The sequence below is a fragment of the Panicum virgatum genome, chromosome 8N, assembly GCF_016808335.1.
Source record: "Panicum virgatum strain AP13 chromosome 8N, P.virgatum_v5, whole genome shotgun sequence".
Taxonomy (NCBI): Eukaryota; Viridiplantae; Streptophyta; class Magnoliopsida; order Poales; family Poaceae; genus Panicum; species Panicum virgatum.
In genome coordinates, this window is record NC_053152.1 from 37,985,172 (window position 1) to 38,012,421 (window position 27,250).

General features: G+C 50.8%; 2 protein-coding genes and 2 pseudogenes across 4 annotated transcripts; 3 read left to right on the plus strand and 1 right to left on the minus strand.

The window, feature by feature from the left end:
* Window positions 1–134: 134 nt before the first annotated feature.
* On the minus strand, window positions 135–13,970 carry LOC120685750 (ultraviolet-B receptor UVR8-like). 3 transcript variants are annotated; one of them, XM_039967833.1, is made up of 15 exons: window positions 13,646–13,954; window positions 13,200–13,276; window positions 12,591–12,669; window positions 11,618–11,677; window positions 9,227–9,328; window positions 9,045–9,138; window positions 8,559–8,601; window positions 8,412–8,457; window positions 8,293–8,333; window positions 8,093–8,195; window positions 7,935–7,989; window positions 7,757–7,823; window positions 7,548–7,584; window positions 820–899; window positions 135–699 (listed from the first exon to the last, which is right to left on the minus strand). In XM_039967833.1, the coding sequence occupies exons 1-15, from the start codon at window positions 13,887–13,889 to the stop codon at window positions 574–576; spliced, it is 1,254 nt and encodes a 417-aa protein (XP_039823767.1). In that variant the 5' UTR covers window positions 13,890–13,954; the 3' UTR covers window positions 135–573. The 3 variants fall into 3 exon arrangements, 2 of the variants coding, with proteins under 2 accessions (XP_039823767.1, XP_039823768.1); XR_005679725.1 differs by having other exon boundaries at window positions 529–699; window positions 7,935–8,003; window positions 13,646–13,970; XM_039967834.1 differs by lacking the exons at window positions 8,412–8,457; window positions 8,559–8,601 and having other exon boundaries at window positions 8,093–8,184; window positions 8,328–8,333; window positions 13,646–13,955.
* Window positions 13,971–18,564: 4,594 nt separating this feature from the next.
* LOC120685752 lies at window positions 18,565–19,426 on the plus strand (annotated as a pseudogene).
* A 1,352-nt stretch (window positions 19,427–20,778) lies between these two features.
* On the plus strand, window positions 20,779–22,673 carry LOC120685749 (annotated as a pseudogene).
* Window positions 22,674–24,150: 1,477 nt separating this feature from the next.
* LOC120686290 (probable glycosyltransferase 6) lies at window positions 24,151–25,813 on the plus strand. The gene has a single exon (XM_039968490.1). It carries the CDS (start codon window positions 24,347–24,349, stop codon window positions 25,709–25,711), a length of 1,365 nt encoding a protein of 454 aa, XP_039824424.1. The 5' UTR covers window positions 24,151–24,346; the 3' UTR covers window positions 25,712–25,813.
* The last annotated feature ends 1,437 nt before the right edge of the window (window positions 25,814–27,250 follow it).

Genomic DNA, 27,250 nt, shown 5'->3' on the forward strand with positions numbered 1-27,250 from the left:
TTTTGGGATGTTTGTCTTGTATTGTTTTAGCTCCGTGCCACCAGCCCACCACAGACATCACGCAGCATGCAAACATAGGATAACGAAGGGAGGAGCGATAAATCATCTGGAAATAAATGTTGGACATATACATATTTAACTGTACATCTACATGCATCTACAAACATATTTAACTGGAGTATCTACTCCAATTCAGATATCATTTACATTTACATAGAAGCACAGCAAACATAGACAAGCACTCATCATGTACAGTACCAGCCTGGTGAGATCTCAGGCAACAGATTCCTTATTAGCCGGGAAAAAAATACATATCCACCAAATAAATAAACACTATACACTGACCTGCTGTAACCCTGGTGCATCACAAAAGGCATCCAGTTTATCTCTTATTCTATTTAATTGACATCCGCCTCGCTCAAGAGGTGTTATCATTTGTTCAATACTCTCTTCACATAGATGCGGATCCAATAGCTTAGCTTCTTTCTGTTGTTCCTCTGTACACCTGTGCTCAGTATGATTGGATAATTAGTATGCAACATGTCGTTCCGCAGTCTGCAGATGTCACATCAGTCAGTCCTCGGAGTACTCATAAATTGCACCAGTATGATTGAAGCCACATGATACATGGATCGCTCTTGCATTCTTGCTGAACGGCACCATCATAGGTTCAAAATAGTCCACGTCGTTTCCATGTCCCTGGTCGAAAGGCAGCGTGAACATATGACTGGTGTTCAGTGGGGGATTACGTGTGTTGCGCATCATCATCATCATCATCATCATCATGAAAAGCAGTTGTAGTGACATCAAGTAACTCACCAGTTGTCCACCAGAAGAATGACCCTCTTCGAAAAAAGTACCATTAGCGCCTCCCCAACCCCAGGTGTAAATGTCACCACCTAGTTGTTTTGAGATGCTCAGAGCATTGCAACACTACGCAATGAAATATAAGTAGAAGAACCTTCTTTTAAAAGTACTCCAATTATCCAATGTATAACACGAGTACTCTTTGTATTTCATCTTAAAAAGCCAGAGCAAAAGAAAAGAAAACCAACTTCACTCCATGCTCAAGTCCCAAAAGCCTTCCATCATCCATATTGGTATCAGTTTAGGCCACTACCCAGGGTTCTGCCGGAGCCCTATTTTTTTAATTAATGCACACTCTCTTTTCGAACTAGAACTATGGATTCAGATAATACAATGCTGATCTCTTTCTTAAGATGCATAGCTAATCTGATTCAACCCGCAAATGACCTTTAGGACATGTTTGGAAAAGGTGGGATTGGGATCCAAATCTTTGGGATGTAGTTAAAATTTGATCTGAATCTGAGAGGTTCCTAGATGATTCCTCTCTTCCAAATGAGCCCCTAGTATGATCGATTCCTCTTCCAAATGAGCCCCTAGTATGTGTTAGAGGATTATGTATGCCCATATGGGCTGTGCTTGGTTTGGCCTGTCAAGGCCCATGGCGCCTGGCCGCACCATCCATCCTGGATGTGTGCGCCGGCCCTAGGTTAGGTGCATCCGGTGCTTCCTTCATGTACAAGGCAAGGATCCCTTGATTGGTGGTGTTTCCATAAACCATTAGGGTTCCTTGCCTATATATGTAACCAGCTATTGCCCCTTGGAATGCATCTACAATTCCCAGTCATATTCTCTTTCATGGTATCACGAGTCCGGGTTTTCTCCCCGATTCACCTTCCGCTGCCCTAGCGTGCCGGCCCTTGCCGCGCAGCGCCCACGCGCCGGCGTCCCGCCGTGCCGCGTCCACCCTCCCCTCCTGTGCGCCTGCGCGCCGGCTCTCTGTTGTGTCGTGCCGCGCCGCTACCCTATACCCATGGCCGGATCTCCTACCCCCTCTGCCGCCGCCGCTGAAGCAGAGGCCGCCAAGGCCGACGCCACCAAGGCTGCTGCCGCCGCTGCCGAGGCCAAGGAGCAGCGCCGGGCGGTGCGCGTGGCTGCCCTAGCCCGCGCCGCCGAGGCCGAGGCTGAAGCCGCCACGGCGGCCAAGGAGCGCGACGCCGCCGCTGCTTGCGCGCGCGACACCCTAGCGCGCGCCGAGCGCGAGCGCGACGCCGCCCTCCCCTCCGACGATGAGGACGCCGATGGGGACGCCCGCGATGTCCCCCCTCCTGATGCGCGCGATCTCCATCAAGCCCTGCTGCTCCACGAAGCCGCGGCCATCGTCAATCTTCACGCGCAGGCGGTGGCAGTCCAGAACATCAGGAGCCCGATCCCCATCGTCCTCGACGTCTCCGGCAACTACGCTCGCTGGAGGGACCAGTTCCTCCTCCTCGTCGGCAAGTTCTCTCTTCGCGACCACGTCCTCTCCGACGCTCCCCTTGCTGCTGCCCAACCCGACTGGGTGCGCATGGACTGCATCGTGAAGTCCTGGATCCTTGGCTCCGTCTCCGACGATCTCGCCGACACGATCTCCGCAGGCGCCATCTCCGCGCGCGATGCCTGGCTCGCTGTGGAAACACAGTTCCTCGGCAACCGCGAGACGCGCGCCCTCTACCTCGACGCCGAATTCCGCGGCTTCTCTCAAGGTGATCTGTCCATTACAGATTATTGCAGGCGGCTCCAGCGGATGGCCTCTGACCTTGGCGCCCTCGGCAAGGTCGTTTCGGATCGGACCCTCGTCCTCAACCTCACCCGCGGCCTCAACGAGCGCTTCGCCAACATCGGCCTCCATCTTCGGCGCAGTCAGCCCTTCCCCTCCTTCCTCGAGGCAAAGGAGGCCTTGCGCTTGGAGGAGCTCACCTTCGCGCATCAGGCTGCGATTCCGACAGCCCTCGTCGCCACGCAGACAGCCGCACCCTCTCCTGCTGGCGGCACCAGCAACTCCAAGAGCAGCGGCGGCTCTGGCTCCGGGGGCGCTCAGGCGAAGCCCTCCAAGAGCCGCCGCAGCAAGCGTGGCGGCGGCGGGAACAAGAAGGACGCCGCCACCTCCCCTGTTATTAAAACGACGTTTTCACGACGTGAAAACGACGTTTTCACGAGAAAACGTTCTTGTGAAACGGACGTTTAAACGTTAAAACGTCCGTTTAAACGTTAAAACGTCCATCGTTTCATTAAAATCTACCCTCCATTCGTTTCGTCGTTTTATCGTTTTAATAAGCTTGGCCACCTCCCAGCAGCCTGCCAGTGGCGCTAAGGGGGGGCAGCAGCCTGCGCCCTGGCCAACATACTAGAACCCGTGGTCTGGGTCCATCCAGATGTGGCCAGGCGCACGCCCTCCCCAAGCTCGTCCTCCGCAGCAGGCTCAGCAGCAACAGCAGGCCCTGCTGACCGCGCAGCAGTCGACTCCTCCACCGACCCCCACCGCGCCTGCCAGACAGTGGACTGCACCAGCACCGGGTTATTACAACCCGCTCGCCGGTCTCCCTTCCTAGGACCAGCAGTCGCTCGCCTCGACGTTCAGCACCATGACGCTCAACCCGCCACAGAACACAGTGGTATTTTGATTCAGGTGCCTCCTCTCATATGACCCCTCATGTGATAGCCCTGTCTCACTCCCTACCACCCCAGTCTTCCACTCCTTCCTCTATTGTTGTCGGTAACGGTTCTCTTCTGCCTGTCACTGCAACTGGCTCAACTGACCTACACAGATCCTTACATCTTAATAATGTTTTGGTTTCACCTCCACTTATTAAGAATCTTATTTCTATTCGTCAGTTCACTTCCGATAACAACTATTCTGTGGAGTTTGACCCTTCTGGTTGTTCTGTGAAGGATCTCCTGTCCAAGAAAGTGATCGTCAGGTGCAATAGCTCCGGGCCGCTCTACCCGCTGCACCTTCCGGCGGCTGCTTACTCCCTGGTCGCCACCTCCACCGCCTCCCTCTGGCACCGTCGCCTCGGTCATCCAGGTCGCGACGCCTTCAGCAAGCTCGCTTCCATCCTCCCGGCGTGTTCCAGCGATGGCGGGCCTTCCATTTGTCATGCGTGTCAGCTTGGGCGCCATGTTCGCCTCCCTTTTAGTGCATCGTCATCTCGTGCGGCTAATAATTTTGATCTAACACACTGTGATTTATGGACCTCTCCAGTTATCAGTGTGTCGGGTTTTAAATATTATCTTGTCATTCTCGATGATCGCTCGCACTATCTGTGGACTTTTCCTTTACGTCTCAAGTCTGACACGTATGCCACCCTCACTCACTTTTTTGCTCATGTGCAAACCCAGTTCGGCGTCACCATCAAGGCAATCCAGTGCGACAACGGCAAAGAGTTTGACAACTCCAGTGCCCGCACGTTCTTCTTGACCCACGGCGTCCACTTGCGCATGTCCTGCCCCTACACCTCCGCCCAGAATGGTAAAGCTGAACGCATTATTCACCCTACTAATAATGTTGTTCGCTCCCTTCTATTCCAGGCGTCTGCACCTCCGTCCTTCTGGGTGGAAGCTCTCTCCACAGCTACCCACCTCCTCAACCTGCTACCCACCAAAACACTCGACTCCGCAACACCGCACTTCGTCCTTTTCGGCAATACGCCTTCCTACGATCATCTGCGTGTTTTCGGATGTACGTGTTATCCCAACCTCTCCGCCACCGCCCCCCACAAGCTAGCTCCTCACTAAGCCCTGTGCGTCTTTCTGGGATATTCTGCTCATCACAAAGGCTATCGATGTCTTGATATTGCCTCGAACAAGGTCATCATCTCTCGCCATGTCATCTTCGATGAGGCCTCCTTCCCATTCGCTGAGCAGCACCCCCAGCCTGTCTCCCCGACGGCCTTTGAGTTCCTGGATAGCACTGACTCTGTGCCGGCTCCTGTTGGACTGTCACAACCCCCTGTGGTTGCAGGTACACCTCCCCGCTGTGCTGGCTCGAGCCCGTTGCTCGCCGAGCACAACCCTGCAGCTGGCTCGAGCCCGTTGCTTGCCGAGCGCAATCCTCCCCAGCCTTCTACGCCCGCCAGCGCGCCACGCGCGACATCGGCGCCCAGCGCGCCGCCACGCGCGGCCCCGACGCCCAACGCACAGCCATGCGCGGCACCTGATGCTGCGTCGCCCCGCGCGGCCTCCGGCGACTCGACTCCGTCCCATGCAGCTGGGGGCGCCTAGGTGCCCCCCTCACGGGACATTCAGCACGTCTACACCAGGCGTGCCCCCCGCGTTCCGCCCGGCTTCGCGCCCCTGCCGCGCGCCACGTCCTCGCCGCCCTTACCTAAGGGCGCTGCTCTGAGGACACCGGTGGCCAACGACCACGCCATGCGCACTCACGCGAAGAGTGGCTTCTGGATGCCACCACGGCCGCTTCTTCATGCTGCCCCACTGTCACCAGTTCCGAAGACCTACCGCAGCGCCCTTGCCGACCCAAATTGGCGGGCTGCTATGGAGGAGTTCCGTGCTTTGCAGCAGAACTCCACTTGGGAGCTGGTCCCGCGCCCGCCACAAGCCAACATCGTCACTGGTAAATGGATCTTCAAACACAAGTTTCAGGCTAATGGCTCTCTCGAGCGTTACAAGGCCAGATGGGTTCTTCGTGGTTTTTCTCAGCGCCCCGGTGTTGATTTTGATGAGACCTTCAGTCCAGTTGTGAAGCCTGCCATTGTTCGCATTGTTCTGTCGCTGGCTCTCTCTCATCACTGGCCTATCCATCAGCTCGATGTGAAGAATGCTTTTCTTCATGGGACTCTGTTTGAGACTGTGTACTGCGCTCAGCCCGCTGGTTTTGAGGATCGTGCTCACCCAGAGTTTGTCTGCCGCCTGAACAAGTCATTGTATGGACTCAAGCAGGCGCCCCGTGCCTGGTACAGCCGCTTCGCCACACACCTCCTCGGTTTGGGATTTGTTGAAGCTAAGGCCGATACTTCACTGTTCATCTACCGGCGTGGGACAGATACTGTCTACCTACTCCTTTATGCAGATGATATTGTCCTGATGGCGTCTTCTGTTGAGTTACTTTGCCGCACCATTGGAGCCCTTCAGAAAGAGTTTGCAATGAAGGACCTGGGTGAGCTTCATCACTTCTTGGGCATGAAGGTTCAGCGTTGCGGTGATGGTCTGTTTCTCTCTCAGCGCCAGTACATGATTGATATCCTCAATCGGGCAAGCATGGCTGACTGCAAGCCTGTTTCTACTCCAGTCGACTGCAACCCGAAGCTTTCTGCTGATGTTCCTGTTCAGGATGCGACTGACTTCCGGAGTCTTGCTGGAGCATTACAGTATCTGACTTTCACCAGGTCGGACATTGCATATGCTGTTCAGCAGGTCTGCTTGTACATGCATGATCCCCGAGAGCCTCATCTTGCTGCGCTCAAGCGGATCGCACTCTTCACCTTGGGCTACTTCTCCGGCCTTCTTCGTCTACTAAGCTGATTGTATACTCTGATGCTGACTGGGCTGGTTGTCCTGACACGCGCAAGTCTACCTCGGGTTTTGCTGTGTTCCTCGGTGACAATCTGGTCTCCTGGTCTTCTAAGAGGCAGCAGACTGTTTCTCGCTCCAGTGCAGAAGCCGAGTATCGCGCTGTTGCCAATGCTGTTGCAGAGGCTTCTTGGCTGCGCCAGCTTCTCCAGGAACTTCACGCTCCTCTCTGTCGAGCCGTCCTGGTCTATTGTGACAACATCATCTCCGTGTACATGTCCTCCAACCCCATCCAACATCAGCGCACCAAGCACATCGGGATCGACCTCCACTTCGTTCGCGAGCGGGTTGCCACTGGTGATGTTCGTGTTCTTCATGTGCCGACCACGTCACAGTATGCCGACATCTTCACCAAGGGCCTCCCTTCGTCGATCTTCGCTGAGTTCAGGTCCAGTCTGAACGTTTGCGGTGCTGCCGATTAGACTGCGGGGGCGTGTTAGAGGATTATGTATGCCCATATGGGTTGTGCTTGGTTTGGCCTGTCAAGGCCCATGGCGCCTGGCCGCACCATCCATCCTGGATGTGTGCGCCGGCCCTAGGTTAGGTGCATCCGGTGCTTCCTTCATGTACAAGGCAACGATCCCTTGATTGGTGGTGTTTCTATAAACCATTAGGGTTCCTTGCCTATATATGTAACCGGCTATTGCCCCTTGGAATGCATCTACAATTCCCAGCCATATTCTCTTTCAGTATGTTTGTTTAACTGAAATAGATCGAAATGTAGCACTCACCAAGAGGTAGCAAATTGCTACTCTGACTCTGTCTGAGTTATGTGTATGGGTAATTGGATATACAGAATAAATGTTTGCCCATTTCCTTGTGTAGTTTTGTGTATGAACTGATAGCTAAATCTTAGTTTCAGCGTTGCAATGACAAGCAAGGAAACTCCTGATATACCGTATCTGATACTATAGTAATGTTACAGAATTCAACTCAAAAGCATGTCACTTCAAAGTTCAAAGTATAGCTAGCCTGCCGTTCTATATTCTTGTTGCTAGAACTTTTAATACAAAGGTTTCATTGTGTCAACCTACAAGATATCAGCAAACTAAACCGTATATTGAGCCTTGATTGAGACAACAGTTGCAAAGACTCAAGAAAAAAAATTATGTTTACCAGCGTTTGCTACCAATTAAAACCAACATACTGGTGAAAAGGGGGTATAATTACGACACCTGAAATTACAGCAGTGTGCTTCCAACCACAAGAGACCTACAGGCGAATGGTCAAGGAGTCAACATGACAATATTCAACATAAGCTATCAAAAGCTTTACATGCATCAATACAAGAATTATCAAAAGCTTTACATGCATCAATACAAGAATTATCTTTAAGTGGTGTGCTATAAAGGAAAGCTTGAAATAAGTGATAAGAAGTACAAACCTTAGATACAGGAAGCTTGAATACTGAGCTTTCCAAAATTTCTGGAGCACGAACCATATCCGTACCTCTGGTGAGAGATAATTATGTAAGAATACAACTTTGACAGTGGTTATAAATTGAAATAGGTAGGATACAAATTCGAGTAGGAAAGTTCTTGAAAATGTAATAGATGAGATACCCCAGACCAAGGCAGCCATTTTCATTTGAACCCCAAGAATACAGATCACCACTTTCTGTAAAACATCACCTTAAATCTTTAAGATGGTATGAAAAGTCACAACTGGAAAATTGACAGTTTAGCATTATACAAAAAAACACTGCATCAAACCCCGATACCTGTTACAACACAAGTATGGTAACCTCCACAAGCAACTTCTTCTGAAAACGGTATCTCTTCAACAATAACTGGTCTGAATGCTTCATTTGATCTTCCAAATCCCTAATTTTTTTAGTTAAATTGTAGGAAATGAAGGGAAATAAAAAATATTTCAATAAGGGCAGTTAAAAAATGCCAATGTGGCCTGATTGGATACCACCTTCTCAGTCTTCTGCCCAAATATGAACAAAGTACCTTTTTCTGCAATTTTGACATAGGGAAATCATAAGATGGGGAAATAGTGATCTGTGCAATTGATTATTTTTTCTGTAAGCTTACCGTCAATGCAAGCAGAGTGCAACATTCCTGCAGCTACCTTTTCAATCTAACCAATGCACAGAATAAAATAGAAAGAGAAGAGAATCACTACATGACAATAAAAGAATACATTTGATTAATAGGCGCATTGAGTTTCAAAGCAAATACCTTTATACCGTCAAGGTTTTTTATCAACCTTGGAGTATATTCGCTGCACAAATGAGGATATAGATATCAATTTATCATACTTCTAACAATTTAGTGTCATACGCAAACACTGCCAGAATTGTGAGACCTTTAGCCTAAAATCCGAAAGAAGCCTTCGAGGTTTGAAACTTTCTATTGTCACCTAACGTTTTACTCAAAGTTCACACTACACCATCTAGCAACCCTGTTCAAGTCTGCCACATCAAATTCATATGCCACAAGCTTAAGATACTTAGGCCCATTCCTATTAAAAGCATAACCATGACTCTCATGTGTTCTTATGCATGCCAACTCGTAGTAGAAAATTTTCATCTCTTATGCTTATTTTTTTCAAATCTTCTAAATAGAAGACAATAAATTATTCTGTCACATAGAGTATATACATAATTAAGTGCCACAACAAAAGTTTTTACAGATTAAGTGTATGTGAGACAAATATTACCATACCTTGAGGTCAGAGAGAATCCCAGTATGCTAGATTGATAGCCATGTCCGAGCCTACCAGAACCAGCAGCTCCCCAACTTAAGACTTCACCTTCGTCTTGAGAAGCAAATGACAGACAGATTTAGACTCTTAAAGGTAGCAACATTTAAATACAATTGCTATAAAACACCGATTTCTTAGTCACCTGTAACAGCAACTGAATGCTCTGATCCCAAAGCAACCATTTTCACTCTATAGTCAGTCAAACAATCAACCTTTGTTGGGGTAGAAACTGCTTTTCCTGCCCCTACACCATGTCAAGAAAAAACAATTCCACCTCAGAAGTAAAAGCTTATGTTAATATATAACGTAATGGAACAACTGAGTACCATATTACCTAGGAAAATCTTAATAAAGCATGATTATGCTCCATGCATAATAATAATATAAAGACATGTATGAGTTGAAACCATGCTCGAGCAATATCTAAGAACTATACGAATGCCCTAACCTCATATAGAAATTTTATTAGATTTTTTGTGCGGACCAAATGACCCCACAGTCATCAATGTCAATAAGATGTTGTTTGATAGTGTCAAAGTATATACTAGAACATTCAACTATCGATAATGCATGACGAGGTGGCATTAAGAAAGTAAAGAATGGCTCGAGGGAGACGAAACAGCCGCTCGCGTCGGCCCCCGCGCGGGCGACCGAGCGGACCCTAACCCTTGCCGCCGCAGTCCCTCCGCCGCCATCTCCCGCCGCCCGAGCGGGCCGTCGGAAGCTCGCGCGGCCCGCGATGAAGGCTGTGGCGGGGCTCTCCCCCTTCTTCTCCAGCGGCGCATGGCGGGCGCGGCCGCCCGGCTCCCCCGGTGCTTCCTCGTCGGAGGCGGCCCTCCGCGGCTAGTCTGGTAGCGCCGGCGTGGTGGGTGGCCGGATCCGCGCCTGCGGCCGCCGGATCTGGACGTGGCGGGGCTTGTGGCGCTGGCGGCGGCCTTGGCTTGCCAGGTCGCGGCTCTGCCTCCTGCTCCGGCCGCGACCTTGGGCCGGCTTGGCTGCGGCCTGGGCGGGGCGGGTCGCCGTCGCGGCGATGCCTTCCGCGGCTGGCCCGCGGCGGCGGCGGCTCCCGCGGATGCCCAGGGGCGCGGTGTCGGCGGCGACCGGGCGGGCGCGGCAGGGTTGGACCCCTTATGTGCTCTCTTGTCGGTGGCGGGCGTCTTCTCGGCGGTAGAGGTTGGGGCCCTCAGATCCGGCGTGGTCCCGGCCGAATCTGGTGGCCGCACGAAAGGGACGCGCGACTGTGCGTGGGGGGACGGCCGGCACTGGGCACGGCAGCGGCTGTGGCCGACACTGGTCGGCGGCGGCGGCGGCGACTGGGGTGTGATGGCGCAGGGGGCGGCTGCGGCTGGGGCTGGCGCGGTGGGGGCGGCGGCGACTGCGGCCGGATGTCGCCGGCTCCGCCTGTTGGTGGGGCCGGGGGCGTTTTCTGCGCGCGGGCGACGGGATCTGTGATGTGGTGGCTGGTGCTCTCCCTCTCCTCCTCGACGGCGATGCTAGTCCGGCGCCGCCATGGTGGTGGGGCTGGGGATGGTTGGTGCATGCTGGTGGCGCCGAGGTGGTGCTTCGGGCTGTGCCGGGCTTTTTCCGGTGGAGGCTATGTGGAGACGTGTTGGAGCGGGCTACGGGCTTGGCCTAGAACGTGCAGCAGGCATGGTGCTGAGTCGGGTGAAAGTCTTCACTGACGCTTTTGTCGGTGGCGATGGTGGCGGCGCCCTTGTGGCGTCGTTCTCCTTGTTGGGGGCACCATTGTGTGGCACCATGTTCCTACTGCACGGGGCTTTTTTGGGTGAAAACCTTGTCCATCTTTGGACGTGCGACGGCGGCGCCATTGGCGTCGTGCCCTCGTTGGAGGCGCCGCATCTGGAGTCCCGTCTTGGCTAGGCTGTGGTGGTGGTTGGTTGGTGGTGTTGCCCGCGCGCAGCGGTAGAGGAGGTGCGCTAGGTCCGTGCTGGCAGGGAGGTGCAGAGGACCCATGGGTGCTGGAGGTCTTGGGCCGGCGCACATGGTGCAGTGGTGATCCCGGTGACGGATGGGCGGATGTTGTCGCTTTCAGAGCAGTTTCAGATATCTGAGTCCTTGGCAGATGAGTGTGAGGCGGTGGGTGAGACGAGGGCCCCACGCGGAGTGGCCAGGATCAGTGTTTTTCATCGGCGCTGCGACGGGAGTGTTCTGCTGAAGCACCTCTGGAGCAAGGGGATCGACGATCGTGTGCGCGTGCCTTGAGGGTGATAGTCCCATGGTGGAGGAGTTCGAGCTGCCGCTCAGACCTGCAGCGGGCCGCGACTTTTGGCGTGGCACAGCGTTGGTGACGATGGCGCAGTTCGCGGGTGGCTTCCTTTGGCTCCTCTCCCAGGTTGTGGCAATGTAGTGTTTTGTTGTGTGCGTTGTTTGCGTGCGTTGTTTGCGTGGTGGTGGTGTTCGCTTCGGCGCGTTATGTACGAATGCTTCTTCTTATATGATGTGGCAGTGCTCTTGCCTTTATTTCAAAAAAAAAAAGAAAGTAAAGAATGGGGATTGGGTACGGTGTAATTACCTTTTCCAAGGCCAAGCTGGCCACCTGAGTTTCTGCCCCAAATAAAGAGTTTACCATCCGCTGTTCACAAGAATCAAGCACTTGGTAATACAATTATTAAGATGCATGCTTGTGCAGCACAAAGAAATTTGGTACATTAATATAAGATGTGGTAATCACATTTCTTTAAAGTCATACTTACTCAATATCTATAAAAGGTTATTATAAAATAATGTGTTGTATGCTGCAGTGCAGCACTCAGTGACAATAACATTAAATAAATAATTCAATACCTTTTAGCAGAACATCGTACTACAACTCCATGAGCAAATGGACAATATGTATGTCATTTAAGGTGTGATTGTACAAATTTAGGCATAGGGAGTGAGCACTATTCCATATAGCCCTTGTTGTTTGAAAATGCAGCCTACTCAATATGTAATTTTGTTTTATCAAATCTACTTTCAATATCTAATACAGTAATAAGGACCATATCAACAATCTTATAATGAACGACTACAGCAACATACCCACATGTAGCTTCCCACATGATAACTGGCAATATGCTTCACATCAAGAAGTCCCCGCATTATATCAATATAATAACAACCAGAAAGGCCAAAAAGATTTATTACCTTCGTCACATACTTCTATGTTTAGGCTATTTTTTCATGTAAATGATTTTACAGTATGGATAACCTACTAATATTTATAATAGCTTCTTCTAGTTCTCCTCAATAAAAAAAGGAGCTTGTTCAGCACAAATGTAACACTCAGGACCTAGATTATTGTGTGCACCACACAAATAGGACGTAACAAAACACTCAATCATGTACCCTTAAACCCAAGAAGCTTGAACTGCCCTTTGCTCCCCTAATAGTTTATTATCATACAAGATAGCACCCTCCTTTTCTGTCTTCTATTATGACTTAAATTCACCAGATTCTGGCAAATCAAACTATGCAGATAATAGAATCTGATTATTTTGTCTTACCAGTAATTGCACAGGAATGATGGTTGCCAGCTGAAATTTCTACAACTCTCTCATGAAATCCAGAAACTTCGACAGGCTCCTACATGACAAAGAGGAGAGCTGATTTATTATTGACAAAAAAAGGAACACAGTATGTGGAATAATCGGTTAGGGTTCATAGCTTACCACGAAAACTACCTAATTCATTCAAATTATAGATAGGAAAAATAATGCTACCTGAATTTCACATAAATAAAATGTCAATAAATGTTGTGAATAAACAATTATGTCTGCTTTGTCCTTTGTTTCTTCAACCCGATGTATCTAACATCTGGTGGAAAATGTGGTTCTGACAAGGACCAGTTAGATAAATATTGCCTACTTCCAAGGATTGATGTCTGTGTCTTCGAGGTAATACCGAATTTACTTCACTGGAATACTTAGCCATATGGTAGAATGGTTTAATTACATGAATTAGGATACATAATTGCCCCCTGTCCTAGTTCATGTTTTTATGCACGCAGCTTTTAAGTTTTCTTCCCTCCAGGGCTAGAAGGATCAATGCCGAAATTCTGTTAACAGGCAATGTAAAAGAAAACGCAGGAAAATAAAAAAGGCAAGAAGCCATACCAGCGTATGTGTAACAGAGGATCCTATCCCGAGCTGCCCAAAGTCGTTCAGACCCGTGGAGAACACACGCCCGCTCTCTGCACCAAAACACAAGGGCAAATCTCTCCTGCATTACGATGCAATTCCAGCACAAATTAGAAAAGATAGTAACTTTCCAAGCATTAATGCTGATCGTTCAGTCACTAAAGCTAATTTCAGGCTGGAAGAGAGAGACATTGTTTATAACTAATTCAACTACAATGACGCCTGCTTAGAGCGAAAAGGTAAAAATCAAGCGCATAACATATCTAGTAATGTTAGTCTTGTGGGTAAATGCAATTAGTTAACTACTTGAACGAAGCCACTGAATCAGCTCAAGGATGATCTCCCGAATTACTAGACGAGTAGATGATGATGATGTTAAGAGAAGACGAGGAAGGGAGGAGATCAGGAGAGCTGGGGCGTGCCGGTGAGGAAGAGGGTGTGCGCGCCGCCGCAGGCGAGGGAGGCGGGCGGGTCGGCGGCGCGGGCGAGGAAGAAGGGGCAGGCCGTGGGGCTCCACCGCGACTCCAGCGCGCCCATCCCCAGGCGCCCGTAGTCCCCGTTCCCCCACAGCGCCGCCACCCGCTGCCGCGGCGCCTTGGAGGCGGCGGCGGCGTCCGAGGAGAGAGGCCGCAGCAGCGGCGTCCAGCGCCTCGCCGCTCGCCACATCGCGCTCGGGCTGGAATGGTGGAGCTGGCGGGGAGGGAGGGAGGGAAGGTGGAGCTCGCGGCGACGGCGAGCCCACGTGGGCGACGAGACGAGAGCGTTCTCTCTCGCTGGAAGGGCGTTTCCGGGCGAGAAGAGGCGATTTTTTCTTTTTTATATTTAAAAAAAATTAAAATTTCAAAAATATATGTCCGTTTTGGAAAATTTCAAAAATATACCTCGGTCGCCCTAGGGGGGCGACAGGGCTCAAATGTAATTTTTTTTCTTCAAATTTGCAAAGAAGTCTCTGGAGAAAAAAAAAAGAGGGGGGCATGTCGCCCACCCCAGGGGCGACAGGGGCCTGTCGCCCGTTGGGGGGGCGACAGGCTCCCTCTCCCCTATTTTAACCCCCTGGCCACCATTCGCCGCCATTCCCTTTGTCATTTGAGCCTAAAAATTCAGAAAAAAGAGAGGGATGAGGAGAAGAAAAGCGGCGAAGCTCTGCCGAATTGCGTACTCCTGATCTACAGGTAACTTCCGTATGAATCCATTGATATTGTATAACAATTTAATTTAATTAGTGGATTAGCTGTATTAGATTTGGTACTTTAGAACACTCGTTTAGTATTACAATTTCAGTGCTATTACAGACTTTTTTAAAAAATTAATTATGAATTAGAATAGAATTATGAAAGTGTCTTATTGATATTGCAGCATAAGGCAATGACTGCCTCAAATTGTGGAGGATTTTCATGGACCGAAGAAAAATCTAGTATAATACTTGATATCATGACCCATCTTGTTATCAGTAAAAAGTTGGATCCGTTAGCGGATGGTACGATAGAGATAGTGTTGTCCAAAGTAGTAGAGTTTAAAGATTTCACATTATTTCGAGGTATTACGACGCAAGATGTAAAGGGACACCTGATAGAACGTCGAAAGATATACATGAGAGTATGTGAACTAGCGAATCATCCTAATATCATTGGATTCTTACAAAGTTCTTGTAAGATATGGATGCGGCCAGAGGTGTATGAGATGCACATTAAGTTAACTCTCATTCAGTTGTAATCCCGTCCGTCATTTCGAATCCATATTTATGAAATAGTAACATTGTTTTTTAATTATATGCTAGGATTACCCCGAGGACACGGAGTTGATTAACAAAACGATACCAAATTTCCGTAAATTGGTATGTATCTTCGGTGGTGGACTTATGCCGCAAACTAGACGAAGGAGGCGGATAAGATCTTCGGGTGATAGTACTTGGCCTGCGCAAGAACAGATGCCCGAAAGTTCGTCAAGTCATGTTGCACCACCTGCAGCACAAACTTGTGTTAACTGGGATGATGACATGGATAACTTTATGCCCCCCAAACCATGGCCTCCAACACATGATGTTCCTCCCCCTGTATATGAACCTAGAATCAGAAAGGAAACAAAGGGAAAGGCAAGAGGTTCGTCAAGTCATGTTGCAGCACAAGTCATGTTGCAAGAGGTTCTGCAGCCCATCTTGCTTTTTGTTCCACAATGTCATTTGCCTGCTGCGACTGCACGGTGTCGAACCACTGCATAAAATCACAAAGAGGCGGAGGAGACTTTGTCCAACACAAGTTAGAATCATAACTCAATGTTAGGTCATATAAAAAAATAGCGTATATTGTCCTGCTACCTTGACCCGGTCTTTGCCATATCGTTTAGGTGGATCATATTCGTAGTTCTCACACATAAAGAACCTCATGCCGTACTCATCTCCTAAAACCTCAGATTGCATGAACTTGCATAACGAACCGCAGAAGCACATTGGCACATCAATTCCTTTGGGTACGGTGGCTTTACACTTGCTCCACGGAATGTAGGTTGATCTTGACGAAGACATTGGCGCTATAGTGTGGTGCGCCAAATAACAAACAATAATTTAAGCAATGCACATATCGTATACCAAATCGATGCGTGAAAATATAGGTACTGTTATAATTCTATTGTCTTATACTGCAATATTAATAAGGTACTATAATAATTCTATTCTAATATATAATTATTTTATTTGAAAAAGTCTGTAATAGTACTCAAATTGTAATACTAAACCAGTGTTCTAAAGCACCAAATCTAATTCAGCTAATCTGCTAATTAAATTAAATTGTTATACAATATCAACGAATTTATACGGAAGTTACCGGTAGATCACAAGTGCGGAATTCGGCAGAGCTTCGCCGCTTTCCTTCTTCTCACCCCTATCTTTTTTCTGTATTTTTTTGGATTTTTTGAGGTCAAATGAGAGGAGAGAATGAGGGGGAGGCCTTATATAGGCGGCCTAACCCGGTCGCCCGTGGGGGGGCGACAGGCCCCCCCTGTCGCCCGCAGGGGGGCGACCGGCCCCCCTGGCGCCTGTAGGTTAGGCCCACCGGCTGGTCGCCCCTGGGGTGGGCGACAGGCCCCTCTCTTTTTTTTTTCTCCAGGGACTTCTTTGCAAATTTGAAGAAAAAAAATTACATTTGAGCCCTATCGCCCCCATAGGGCGACCGGGGTATATTTTTGAAATTTTCCAAAACAGACATATTTTTGAAATTTTAATTTTTTTCAAATATAAAAAAGAAAAAATCCCCGAGAAGAGGAACGCGAACGGAACGAGCCCATGGTGTGTGATGGGCTTCAGTGGGCCGTAACCGGCAGTACACAAGAGTTTGAGTCCGCTCTAGTGTCGGTGCTTGTATTTTATAGTGTTTATGCTTATAGCAGTAGACAACGTGCTTGTTAATAGTAAAATGCTAGCATTGACTTCGTCAATCTCAAATCCATCGACAACGAGACGCTAACGGTGACTTTTAAAAAAATCTCACATACGACGGGTGCTCATTGGTGTAGGATTCGTATGCATGTACCTGAGTGTCCGCATCTCTAAAACTAAGCCCACTATTAAGTGGGCTCAACTAAGCAACATGCTAACATCATTCAAGTTGTTTTATTTTCATATTTTGATGGTTAATGCAATTTACACGTGAGATCCACATGTCATAGTAGCGATCTCAACACTCCAATATCACTTAAACTTACCCTTATGCCACAATTTTGGCCATCACCAATTTTTGGCTTGGCTTAGTGCTAAATGCAAATTCACTTTTAATTTCAATATCACCAGAAGTGTCGTATAACTAAAACACATAGTTTCCCCAAATGACAGCTCCTTTGTCCCCAGTGTCACATAATTAACTTACCTCTTATCACGGAAGAAAAGGAGGCCAACCAGATCATCAAGCTATTGTACTTTACTGTGCATAGAATAGAGCCTTTGACATGAATTACTAATACTCCACAGGTCTCTCCTATAATATTTCATAAGTCTTGCTCACTATTTTTTTTAATGTGAATCTTCCAGCTTTTGTTAGCAGGTGCCATGCTAAGTCATGATGCCACTGGGTAACCAGCACCCATACCCAAATCCATACCCGTGCTATTTGGGGAGGAATGGGTTACCTACCCGTTCATATATGGGTACGATAGGATAAATGGTGGGTATTACCTGTTTTATCCATACCTAGTCATAATGAAGACAATTGATTAAAATTGCATCAGCTTTGTTTATGTATGTAGGGATGCAAAATCGATGGCGCTTGACCTTAAGCAAGTACAATAAATACTCGTTGCATCTAGTGCAGTGCTGCTGGCTTCCAGGCGGAGCGCCACCCTGCTTTATTTGCTCCTAGCAATGCCGCCAATCTCCACCATTGAGGCAGTGAAACCATCGCATGCTGCCGCTGGCAACGTTATTGGCCATTAGCTTCTCCTTTAGGCCCTGTTTAGATCTTTACCCGTAAATCCCGTAAATACAAAAAAAAAACTATCACATCGAATGTTTCAACACATGCATTGAGTACTAAATGAAGTCTATTTACAAAACTTTTTGCATAGATGGGCTGTAAATCGCGAGACGAATCTAATGAGCCTACTTAATCCATATTTTGCAACAGTGATGCTACAGTAACTATCTGCTAATTATTGATTAATTATGGATTAATTAGCATCATTAGATTCGTCTCGCGATTTACAACCCATCTGTGCAAAAAGTTTTGTAAATAGACTTCATTTAATATTTCAAATTAGCAAGATTCCAACGCAAAAAAATTTTGCGCTCGAACTAAACACGGCCTTACCCACTGGTTTATCCGTACCCGTTGGGTATCATCCTTTTATTTGGATGTACTCCCTCCGTATATGATTTAAAAATCGTTTAGAATATAATTGTGCATACCAAGAAATGATTAATTAGAGGTTAGTTTTTTCTATTTGCCCATATTAAATAAGATGGCAGGTACATTATAAACATCAAATAAATCACGCAACTTCATTGGTTTGTGCACCTTCTTCCAAGGTTGGAGGGTGCTGGACAGCAAAACGACGTCCTTTGCGCAAGATGAGTCTAACACCAGAACGAATTCTAAATCGTCTACGGAGGGAGTATGAATAATTTGGGGATGGATAGTTTACGAGCATAGGGATGGGTTACCCATGAACTACCCAACGGCATCGTTGCCAAGTTGCCCATGATAGCACTACTAGAACAATCCGATGGCTCGAGGTGGCTGGTGTGAATATTTGGTACCGGGTTACAGAACAATCCGGTACCAATGGCTAAAAATCAACACCGGTTATTACCATAGCCCGAAACCAATGAAAGAGGATATTTTAGTACTGGTTGAAACAAGCATCCGGTACCAAAACCTAAGAATCAGCACCGGTACCAAAGATCGCTGGCCTCTCCCTCAGATATTTTAAGTCTGCTACCACCGGCTCCTCTCTCTCATCTCTCTTACCCTCTCATTTCTCTACCTCTCATCTCTCTTCTCTTGTCTCTGGAGCACGCCGCCGTGGGCAGCCGGACGCAGCTGAGGAAGGGGCGTAGTTCAGGAGAGAGGATTTGAGGAGTGATGTTGGCTGAGGAGGCTGCCGCTGCTGCGACCGAGGTCCCCGAGACCGAGGTCGAGTCCGAGGCCCCGGCCGCCGCCGAGGAGGCGGAGGCCAAGCCCGCCAAAGCCAAGAAAGGCGCCCGAGGAGAAGAAGCCCGCCACGGCGAGGAAGCCGGCCGCCCACCCGCCGTACGTCGAGGTGAGCAAGCGTCTCCTGGATTCGATTTCTTTTTTTTTGTTTTGTTCTATGCTCGGGGATTTGATCTGACATGTCTGGGATTTGTGATTTTTTTGGTTGTGGTGCCTGTGCAGATGATCTCGGAGGCAATCACGGCGCTCAAGGAGAGGACCGGGTCGAGCTCGGTGGCCATCAGCAAGTACGTGGAGGAGAAGCACGGCACGAAGCTGCCGCCCAACTTCCGCAAGCTGCTGGCCGGGCAGCTCAAGAAGCTCGAGGCCGCGGGGAAGCTGACCCGCGTGAAGAACTCGTTCAACCTGGCCGTCGCCGAATGGGAGCTGGCCGTGGGTGATTTTTTTTCTCTTTTTTCTTATTTTTCGAAAATAGATATGCATGTGGAATTGTATGGATTGGATCTATCTTATAAACAATTTTTTGGATGATTTGTGGAATCTATGAGTATTTGTCGATCGGTTTAATATTTTGTGAACAATTCTTTGGAGCATGTGGTTGATTGGAGTATTTTGTATCGATCGATTTAATATCTTGTGAACGATTCTTTGAAAGATACTGCTAGTGAAGGATGCGAGGGAAACGAGAGAGGATGCTAGGAATGGCCGTAGCGGTTCTGGTACCGGTTGGGTATCATGTAGGTCTTAGGCATCGGGTGATTTACTCGGTGACGATACATGTACTTTTGGTACCACTTTGGTAGCACCGGTTGAAGAACCGGGACCGAAGTCAGTTTTCAACCGGTACAGCTCCTTTTCTAGTAGTGTAGGAAGAGTTACAACATGAACAGGTGTCCATAAATGTCAGCGCAATGGAGCCAAGCTGCAGTACTTTAATGTTTTCCGAAGATACTGGTAATTTTTATTCACGTCGCATTGCACCAATCTTTTTACCGCTGTTTACTTAGCGTGCTAGTTTTATATATCAAAGTCAACAATGCAGCATGTACCTTTGTGTATCCCAACCACCCCCACGCCCCACCCCAACCCCAACCCCAACCCCAACACCACCCTAACATCATATGCAGCATGTGGCATATGCTGCGAGCCAAATGCAGAGTAAACTTCACACACCATCAAGATCAAGGCCTGTTTAGTTTTTTTAGAATTTGGTTCTCCAGCGACATCGACGAGGTGGTGGCGACGATGACGCTTTGGAATAAAATTTCTCCGGCCTTTCCATACCTCGACGACATCCGTTCCGGCGTCGACGATGGCCAAGTGAGACCTAGTTCTGCCAGATCTAAAGATTCTCTCCAGGTCTTTGCAGTTAGTGTGTCAATCAGGAGATGCAGTTGACTGGCCTTTGTTGTTGCGACTTCGACCTTTTTTCGATATTTTCTGCGACAAGATCCGATTTCTTCAACCCTCTGCTTTGGTGGTGAAGGATTGCAAGCCTGTATTGCTTGGAGTGTTTCCCCAACCGATGTTTTTTCTACGGTTGCTAGATCTCGTTGCAAGCAACGAGTGGTTTTAGCGGTCTTCAAAGCCTTGTGTGGCGATGACGTTTGCAGGTGTCCCTTTCCTTTACTGCCGCTTCAGTGTATTTTTCAAGTTTCGATGGACGACAAACAATCGGAAGAAGAAGACGATTAGAGATTTCTTCGATGTAATTTTATTTTCTTTATGTCGTCTTGTGTCAAATTATTCTCCTATTATACTGCCAGTTATTTTTTTTGATATAAATTAGATATGAGACATTTTTTTTGTCTTTCTAAAAAAATCAAGGCCTGAAAGTGCTTCCGGACGGTATCCGATAAGATGATGCACGATGCCTTCTCGAATCTGCAGTTCACTCGCTCTCAACGGCAGCACCGCCCCCGGCCTTGATGGCTTCCCGCCCGGCCTCCTCCCGGAGATAAAAAGAATTCCGGCGGCCGGCCAACCAGCTGTTTCGCCGATCCCGAGCCGCGCGTCGCGCCCGAGACCGGCGCCGACGCCGAGCACCTCACGTGACCGATCGCCTGGGATCGCGTACTTGCCTTGCACCCTCGCCTCGCGCATTCCCCGCTCGCACTCCCACTCCCCCTCCTCACTCGAGCCCACGCTCACGCACCCTCGCGGCGCGGGCACGCCGCGCTAGCTCCTCTCCTCCAATGGCCGGCGGCGGGTTGTCGGAGGCCGCCGAGCCGGGCAAGAAGGGCGCGGCCCCGCCGCGGCCGGCTCGCCGCGCGCGCGACGCGCTCGTGTTCGCGGCCGGCGTGGCGGCGGCCATGCGGGCGGTCGCGCTCCTGGACCCGGCGTCGTCCGTGCTCGCGCCCGGCCGCGGCGGCGGCCTCGTCGCGCTCCCCGTCCCGGGCCCCGCGGACGGGCCGCGCACGTTCTACGACGATCCGGAGCTGTCGTACGCCGTCGGCGGCCGCCGCGCCGCCGGGTGGGACTGGGACGCCAAGCGCGCGGCGTGGCTGCGGTCGCGCGGGCTCGGCGGCGGCCGCCGCCGGCCGGAGCGCGTGGTGATGGTGACCGGGTCGCAGCCGGAGCCGTGCCGGGCCCCCGCGGGCCGCGGGCGACCACCTCCTCCTCCGCTTCCTCAAGAACAAGGTCGACTACTGCCGCCTCCACGGCGTCGAGCTCCTCTACAACACCGCGCTGCTGGAGCCGTCCATGGTGGCGTACTGGGCCAAGCTCCCCGCCGTGCGCGCCGCCATGCTGGCGCACGCGGAGGCGGAGTGGGTCTGGTGGGTCGACGCCGACGCCGTCTTCACCGACATGGACTTCTCGCTCCCGCTGCGCAGGTACGCCGCCTACAACCTCGTCCTCTACGGCTGGCCCGTGGAGGTGTACGAGAGGCGGCGGTGGCTGGGGCTCAACGCCGGCGTGTTCCTCATCCGCAACTGCCAGTGGTCGCTCGACCTCCTCGACGCGTGGGCGCGCATGGGCCCCGCCTCGCCTGACCACGCCGCGTGGGGGAGGACGATCAAGGCCGCGCTCAGCGACCGCGACTCCGACGTGGCGTGCGACCAGTCGGCGCTCGCGTACCTGCTCCTCACGGGCCGGGAGCGGTGGGGCGGCAAGACCTACCTCGGCACCGACTTCTTCTTCCAGGGCTACTTCGCGGAGATCGTCGGCAGGCTCGGCGGCGTCGCGGCGCGGTACGAGGCGGCGGAGCGGGCGGCGGGGCCGGGGGTCCGGCGGCGGCACGCCGAGCGGGAGCACCTGGCGTACGCGGCGGCGCGGAACGCCGCCGTGAGGGCCGCCGTCCCGGGCCCCGACGGCGGCGGGCAGAGCGGGTGGCGCCGCCCGTTCGTCACGCACTTCATGGGGTGCAACCCCTGCGGCGGCAGGCGGAACCCGATGTACTCCAGGGAGCTCTGCGACGGCGGGATGCACCGCGCGCTCGGGTTCGCCGACGACCAGGTGCTCCGCGCGTACGGGTTCCGGCACGCCGCCCCGCTCAACGACACCGTGGTGCCGCTGCCCTTCGACTACCCCGCCGCGCGCAGCAGATGACCGGACCCGACGAGGACTCGCGGTGAAGGAATTGTGGGCCAATTTGGGCCTCCTGGCTCCTGCGTGTAGCTCTCCGACCTTCTTTAGTTTGCCACGTCATCTTGGTTGATCTCCATGAAAATCCAAAAATCCAACGTTGTATTCAGTGGTAAGTAACCTTGCTATCGACAGCGAAATGTTAGTGGAAACTTTGTCAATCTCGAGAATTTGCCGATTCAGTCTCCAGAAAAGCTCACAGAAATATGACTTACGTACGTATGTTTGTAGGGGTGAGTATGTGTACTTGCGTGGGTCGATACTCTGAGTGCTTTAATATAAGATTGCCAATGTTGAATCACGAAATGTAGCCAATTATACTATGTTTGGCGTCGTCGATCGCTTGAACACATCAGCAGTCCAGTTTAGTTTATCAGCAAAGCAAGCAAGCGCAAACCCCGCGCGGGTGCTGCTTCGTTTGACTCTCTGAATCGCTAATAACCCAGCCTGCAAATCTGCAGCAAATGCAAATTAAAAACGTGCGGTGACATCGGCGCGTTTTGCGTGCACCGACGACACCGGCACGCACCCAGTCCCAGGCGCAAGATGCTCCTCGTTCTGGGGGCGATGCCGAGCTACGAAATTGGGTCGGCACGTGAGCTACCGCCCGGGTGGGTGGATGCCGTGGAGCCACCGTCTTTCTCCTACACGCCACCGGATTACCGGAAAGGGGAGATCGCTCTGCTGCTCCAGGAGCGAGAGCGAGTGTATGTGTTGCTATCTCGTTGTGTGAAAGTAGCAAGCTGAGCCACAGGTACAGCTTCAGAATTTCGGTGAGTTGTGTTTCATCCCGCCAGCGAGTTTTGCTGTTGGGTGGGATGAAAACGGTCGAAAACGGTCGAAAACGATCGGCAAAGACTCCACTATTTTCACTTTCACATTTTTTTCATCGGAAACGAAAATGGTACGGTATTTTCGGAAACGAAAACAACGCCGGTATTCCGGTAATTTCGAAAACGGAAATATACGGTCAAGAACACATCGATAACTTATCGGTCGAAACCCATCAAAACGATATTTAAAAAACAATAAACATATCAACAATAGAGCATAACATTAGCTATATGACTTGACACATCTCATATATATAAGTAGTGAAGATTCGATTAAGATATAAATCCAAATATCGAATCAATCCGTAATAACTGACACATAATAGCATCCACGATAGTATGACACAAAGTTGCACACAGCATAAGTGATATAGTCATACATGATCGCTAACCAAATTCAAATAAAGACTTAAACATAGACTAGCATGCCATTAAGAATAGTGCTAGTGCAGGGCCGCAAGCTGCCTATGCCTATAGCTGAACCTCCGCGAGCTATTGGGCAGGAGAAAGCATATGTTGGACTGGGCTTCAAATACGGTAATACCGGCATTAAATTACCGGATAAATACGGTAATTTTCGAAAGCGGTCGGTAGAGGCTGGATCGTTTTCACTTTCATTTTCGGATAAAAATACTATTTTTATTTCTGTATTTTCGGTAGCTGTTTTCATTTTCGTTTACACCAGAATCTGGGTAAAATGTCCAAAACGGTTCTCGTAATCGAAAATTTTTGTTTTGGTTTTCAACCCTACTGTTGGGCTTACTAGATGCTTTAGTTTCATATTTTTTTTTTCGTGTGAGATCTCGATGGCTGACGTCGCCATACTCTGCACATTGCGCGGCACGAGCCCTGGAAAGGAAAAGACAAAAAAGAAAATACTAATGACTCGGCGGGTCTCGCCGATCTCAAGCTAGCCGCGTCACTTTCCTGAGTGAAAGGCGTCTCCTTTGTATCCAGGGGGAGAGCGCGCGCGGCCTGCCCGCAGCCGGCAGCACCGTATCAGCATCACCGCGGCCGGCGAGCCCATCGAGCTCAAGCCCCACGCGTCGCCTATAGTGACAGGCACGGAATGGCCACACCGCTCGGCGTCTCCGCGTCTCGGGCGGCGGGCAGCAAGCAGCACGGCGCCGCGGCGCCGGGGCTGGCGGGGCGCGCGCGCGACGCGGCCGTGTTCGCGTCCGGCGTGGCGGCGGCCGCGGCCGTGCTCGCGCTCCTGGGCTCCGCGTCCGTCCTCGAGCTCGCGCCCCGGATCAGCAGCCCGCGGGTGGCCGTCCCCGCCCCGGGGCCGGACGACGGGCCGCGCACGTTCTACGACGACCCGGAGCTCTCGTACGCCGCCGTGGGCGGCCGCCGCCTCGCCGGGTGGGACGCCAAGCGCGCGGCGTGGCTGCGGTCGCGCGGGCTCGCGGCGCGCGCGTCACCGGAGCGCGTGGTGATGGTGTCCGGGTCGCAGCCGGAGCCGTGCCCCGGCGAGGCGGGCGACCACTTCCTCCTGCGGTTCCTCAAGAACAAGCTCGACTACTGCCGCCTCCACGGGATCGAGCTCCTCTACAACCGGGACGCCCTGCAGCCGGCCATGACGGGCTACTGGGCCAAGATCCCCATCGTGCGCGCCGCCATGCTCGCGCACCCGGAGGCGGAGTGGGTCTGGTGGGTCGACTCCGACGCCGTCTTCACCGACATGGACTTCTCGCTCCCGCTCGCCGCCAGGTACGGCGGCCGCAACTTCGTCGCCTACGGCTGGCCGGACAAGATCGCGAGGAGGTCGTGGCTGGGCATCAACAACGGCGTGTTCCTCCTCCGCAACTGCCAGTGGTCGCTCGACCTCTTGGACGAGTGGGCGCGCATGGGGCCCGCTCACCCGGAGCACGCGCGGTGGTGCAAGGTGTTCCGGGCCGCGCTCGCCGACAAGGGCGACGACGCGTGGTGCGACGACCAGTCGGCGCTCGTCTACCTGCTGTACACCAACTGGGAGAGGCTGGGGAAGAAGGCGTTCATCGAGACCGAGTACTTCTTCCAGGCCTACTGGGTGGACGTCGTGGACCGGCTCGACGGCATCGCGGCGCGGTACGAGGCCGTGGAGCGGCGCGCGCCGCCGGGACTCCGGCGGCGGCACGCGGAGCGGGAGCACCTGCGGTACGCGGCGCCGCGGAACGCGGCCGTGAGCGGCGCCGTCCCGGGCCCGGCGGGTGGCGGGGTGGAGGGGTGGCGGCGCCCGCTCATCACGCACTTCATGGGCTGCCAGCCCTGCAGCGGCGGGCGGAACCCGATGTACTCGAGGGAGAGCTGCGACGACGGGATGCGCCGCGCGCTTGGGTTCGCCGACGACCAGGTGCTCCGCGCGTACGGGTTCCGACACGCCGCGCCGCTCAACGACACCGTGCGGCCGCTGCCGTTCGACTACCCCGGCGCCGCGCCCGCGCGCAACGGTTGACGGCGGGCTGCGAAATGGGACTGTGGGAGCTCGGCAATAAGAAATTGGGCCTCTTTGTATTTGGGTTTTGGCACTTAATTGCATCCTATTTTTGTTTTGTTTTGTTGGAGATGTTCCGATCAACTCTTTCTATCCGATCTCAATTCATTGTACAGTGTCAACGAGCAACTCCAGCATACTAACATCCTATCTCAAATTTAAATACTAGCCCTCTATTTTAAGGATATCTTCAAATCCCCTCCTCTACCGTCCAATCCGTCTCTAGGAAGCCCTCTATTATAAGTGAGAATTCATAGTTATTGCTATAGTTGAAAAAAGTGGAGATCCCAAAAAATACAAGCAACTCCATTTATCATTTCAAGGCTCTAATTTAGGGGAATATTGCTGGAGTTGCTCTTACATACCCATTTTGACCTCAAAGGACCAGCTCACAAACCTACCTTGGGACACTGTTTTTTATATTCTAATGACAAAAATTAATCTAGTAACCATGGCATGCAGAAAAGTCATACAATTTCCACGGTAATGATTATACAATATTTGTTATCATCTCCAATATTCTAGTGCTCTAAGGTCAACTACTCTATATATCGGTGATAGGTGGCAATGGATCATGGTCCATAGAGGGGTTTTCAAAAGACCTCTGTTAATGCTTTTTTTGTAGTAGTGTAGGGTTCAGATTATCCTTCTCGCCCCTCGAATTGCCACTCCCTACCACCGCCATAAGAACAGAGCAGGGTGGAAAAGAAATGGTGATCTGTGAGTGGAGACAACACAAACACCAAATCAATCCCAATCTAGAGAAAATCTAAGGGGCGCCTGGTCCCTAGGGAAAAAAAACTTTGTGGTCTATGGCGCCGGAATGGCTAACCGTCAATATATGGTGGCCGCCGCTGACTAGGAGTCGGTGGGCTGGGCGTGAATGCCGAGACCACGTGTTCGTTGGCGGCAGCAGACCTGGGAACGCCGGTGTGGCGTCCTAGATCGGGTCGGGAGAACAATGCCTTCAGAATCGCCTTAGAGGAGATGCGAAAGTCACGAACGTCTATCATGATCAATGAGTTGGGCAGTTTGTGGTTACCTAAACTATTTACCGGCCATTTGCTGCGCGACCTCTTTGTGCATTTGGGTTTTGCATCATGTTTTCTTTTGTTGGAGATGATCCGATCAACTCTATCTGATCTCAACTCATGATACATATTTTTGCCTAACATGACCAGCTCACAGACTTACCTGCCGACGTGGGACACTGTTTTTTGTATTCTAATGACAAGCTTAATCCTGGTATTAGTAACCATGGTATGCAAGAAGTATAATTATTATTGGGAATCCTGTGACTTTCCTGCAGAAATTTTGTGACTTCCCTAGGTGTTTTTCATGGTACGCAGGAAAGTCACAGAATCATAGGAAAGTCACATAATTCCTACAGTAATATCCGAAGTCACATAATTCTTGAAGGAGGTAAAATATACTGGAAAAGGACGCTATAACTTTTTTCTTACAAAAAAAAACTACTCGATATGGTAATTAAATGAAGCA

What these genes read in the sequence shown, in the direction of transcription:
- LOC120685750 (XM_039967833.1), bottom strand. Translation starts at nt 13,889, where the DNA reads ATGTGGCGAGCGGCGAGGCGCTGGACGCCGCTGCTGCGGCCTCTCTCC. An exon ending in GCACACCCTCTTCCTCACCG is followed by an intron (nt 13,277 to 13,645) that starts GCACGCCCCAGC and finishes GTTTTGGTGCAG; the next exon opens with AGAGCGGGCGTGTGTTCTCC. An exon ending in AATGGCTGCCTTGGTCTGGG is followed by an intron (nt 7,824 to 7,934) that starts GTATCTCATCTA and finishes ATCTCTCACCAG; the next exon opens with AGGTACGGATATGGTTCGTG.
- LOC120686290 (XM_039968490.1), top strand. Translation starts at nt 24,347, where the DNA reads ATGGCCACACCGCTCGGCGTCTCCGCGTCTCGGGCGGCGGGCAGCAAG.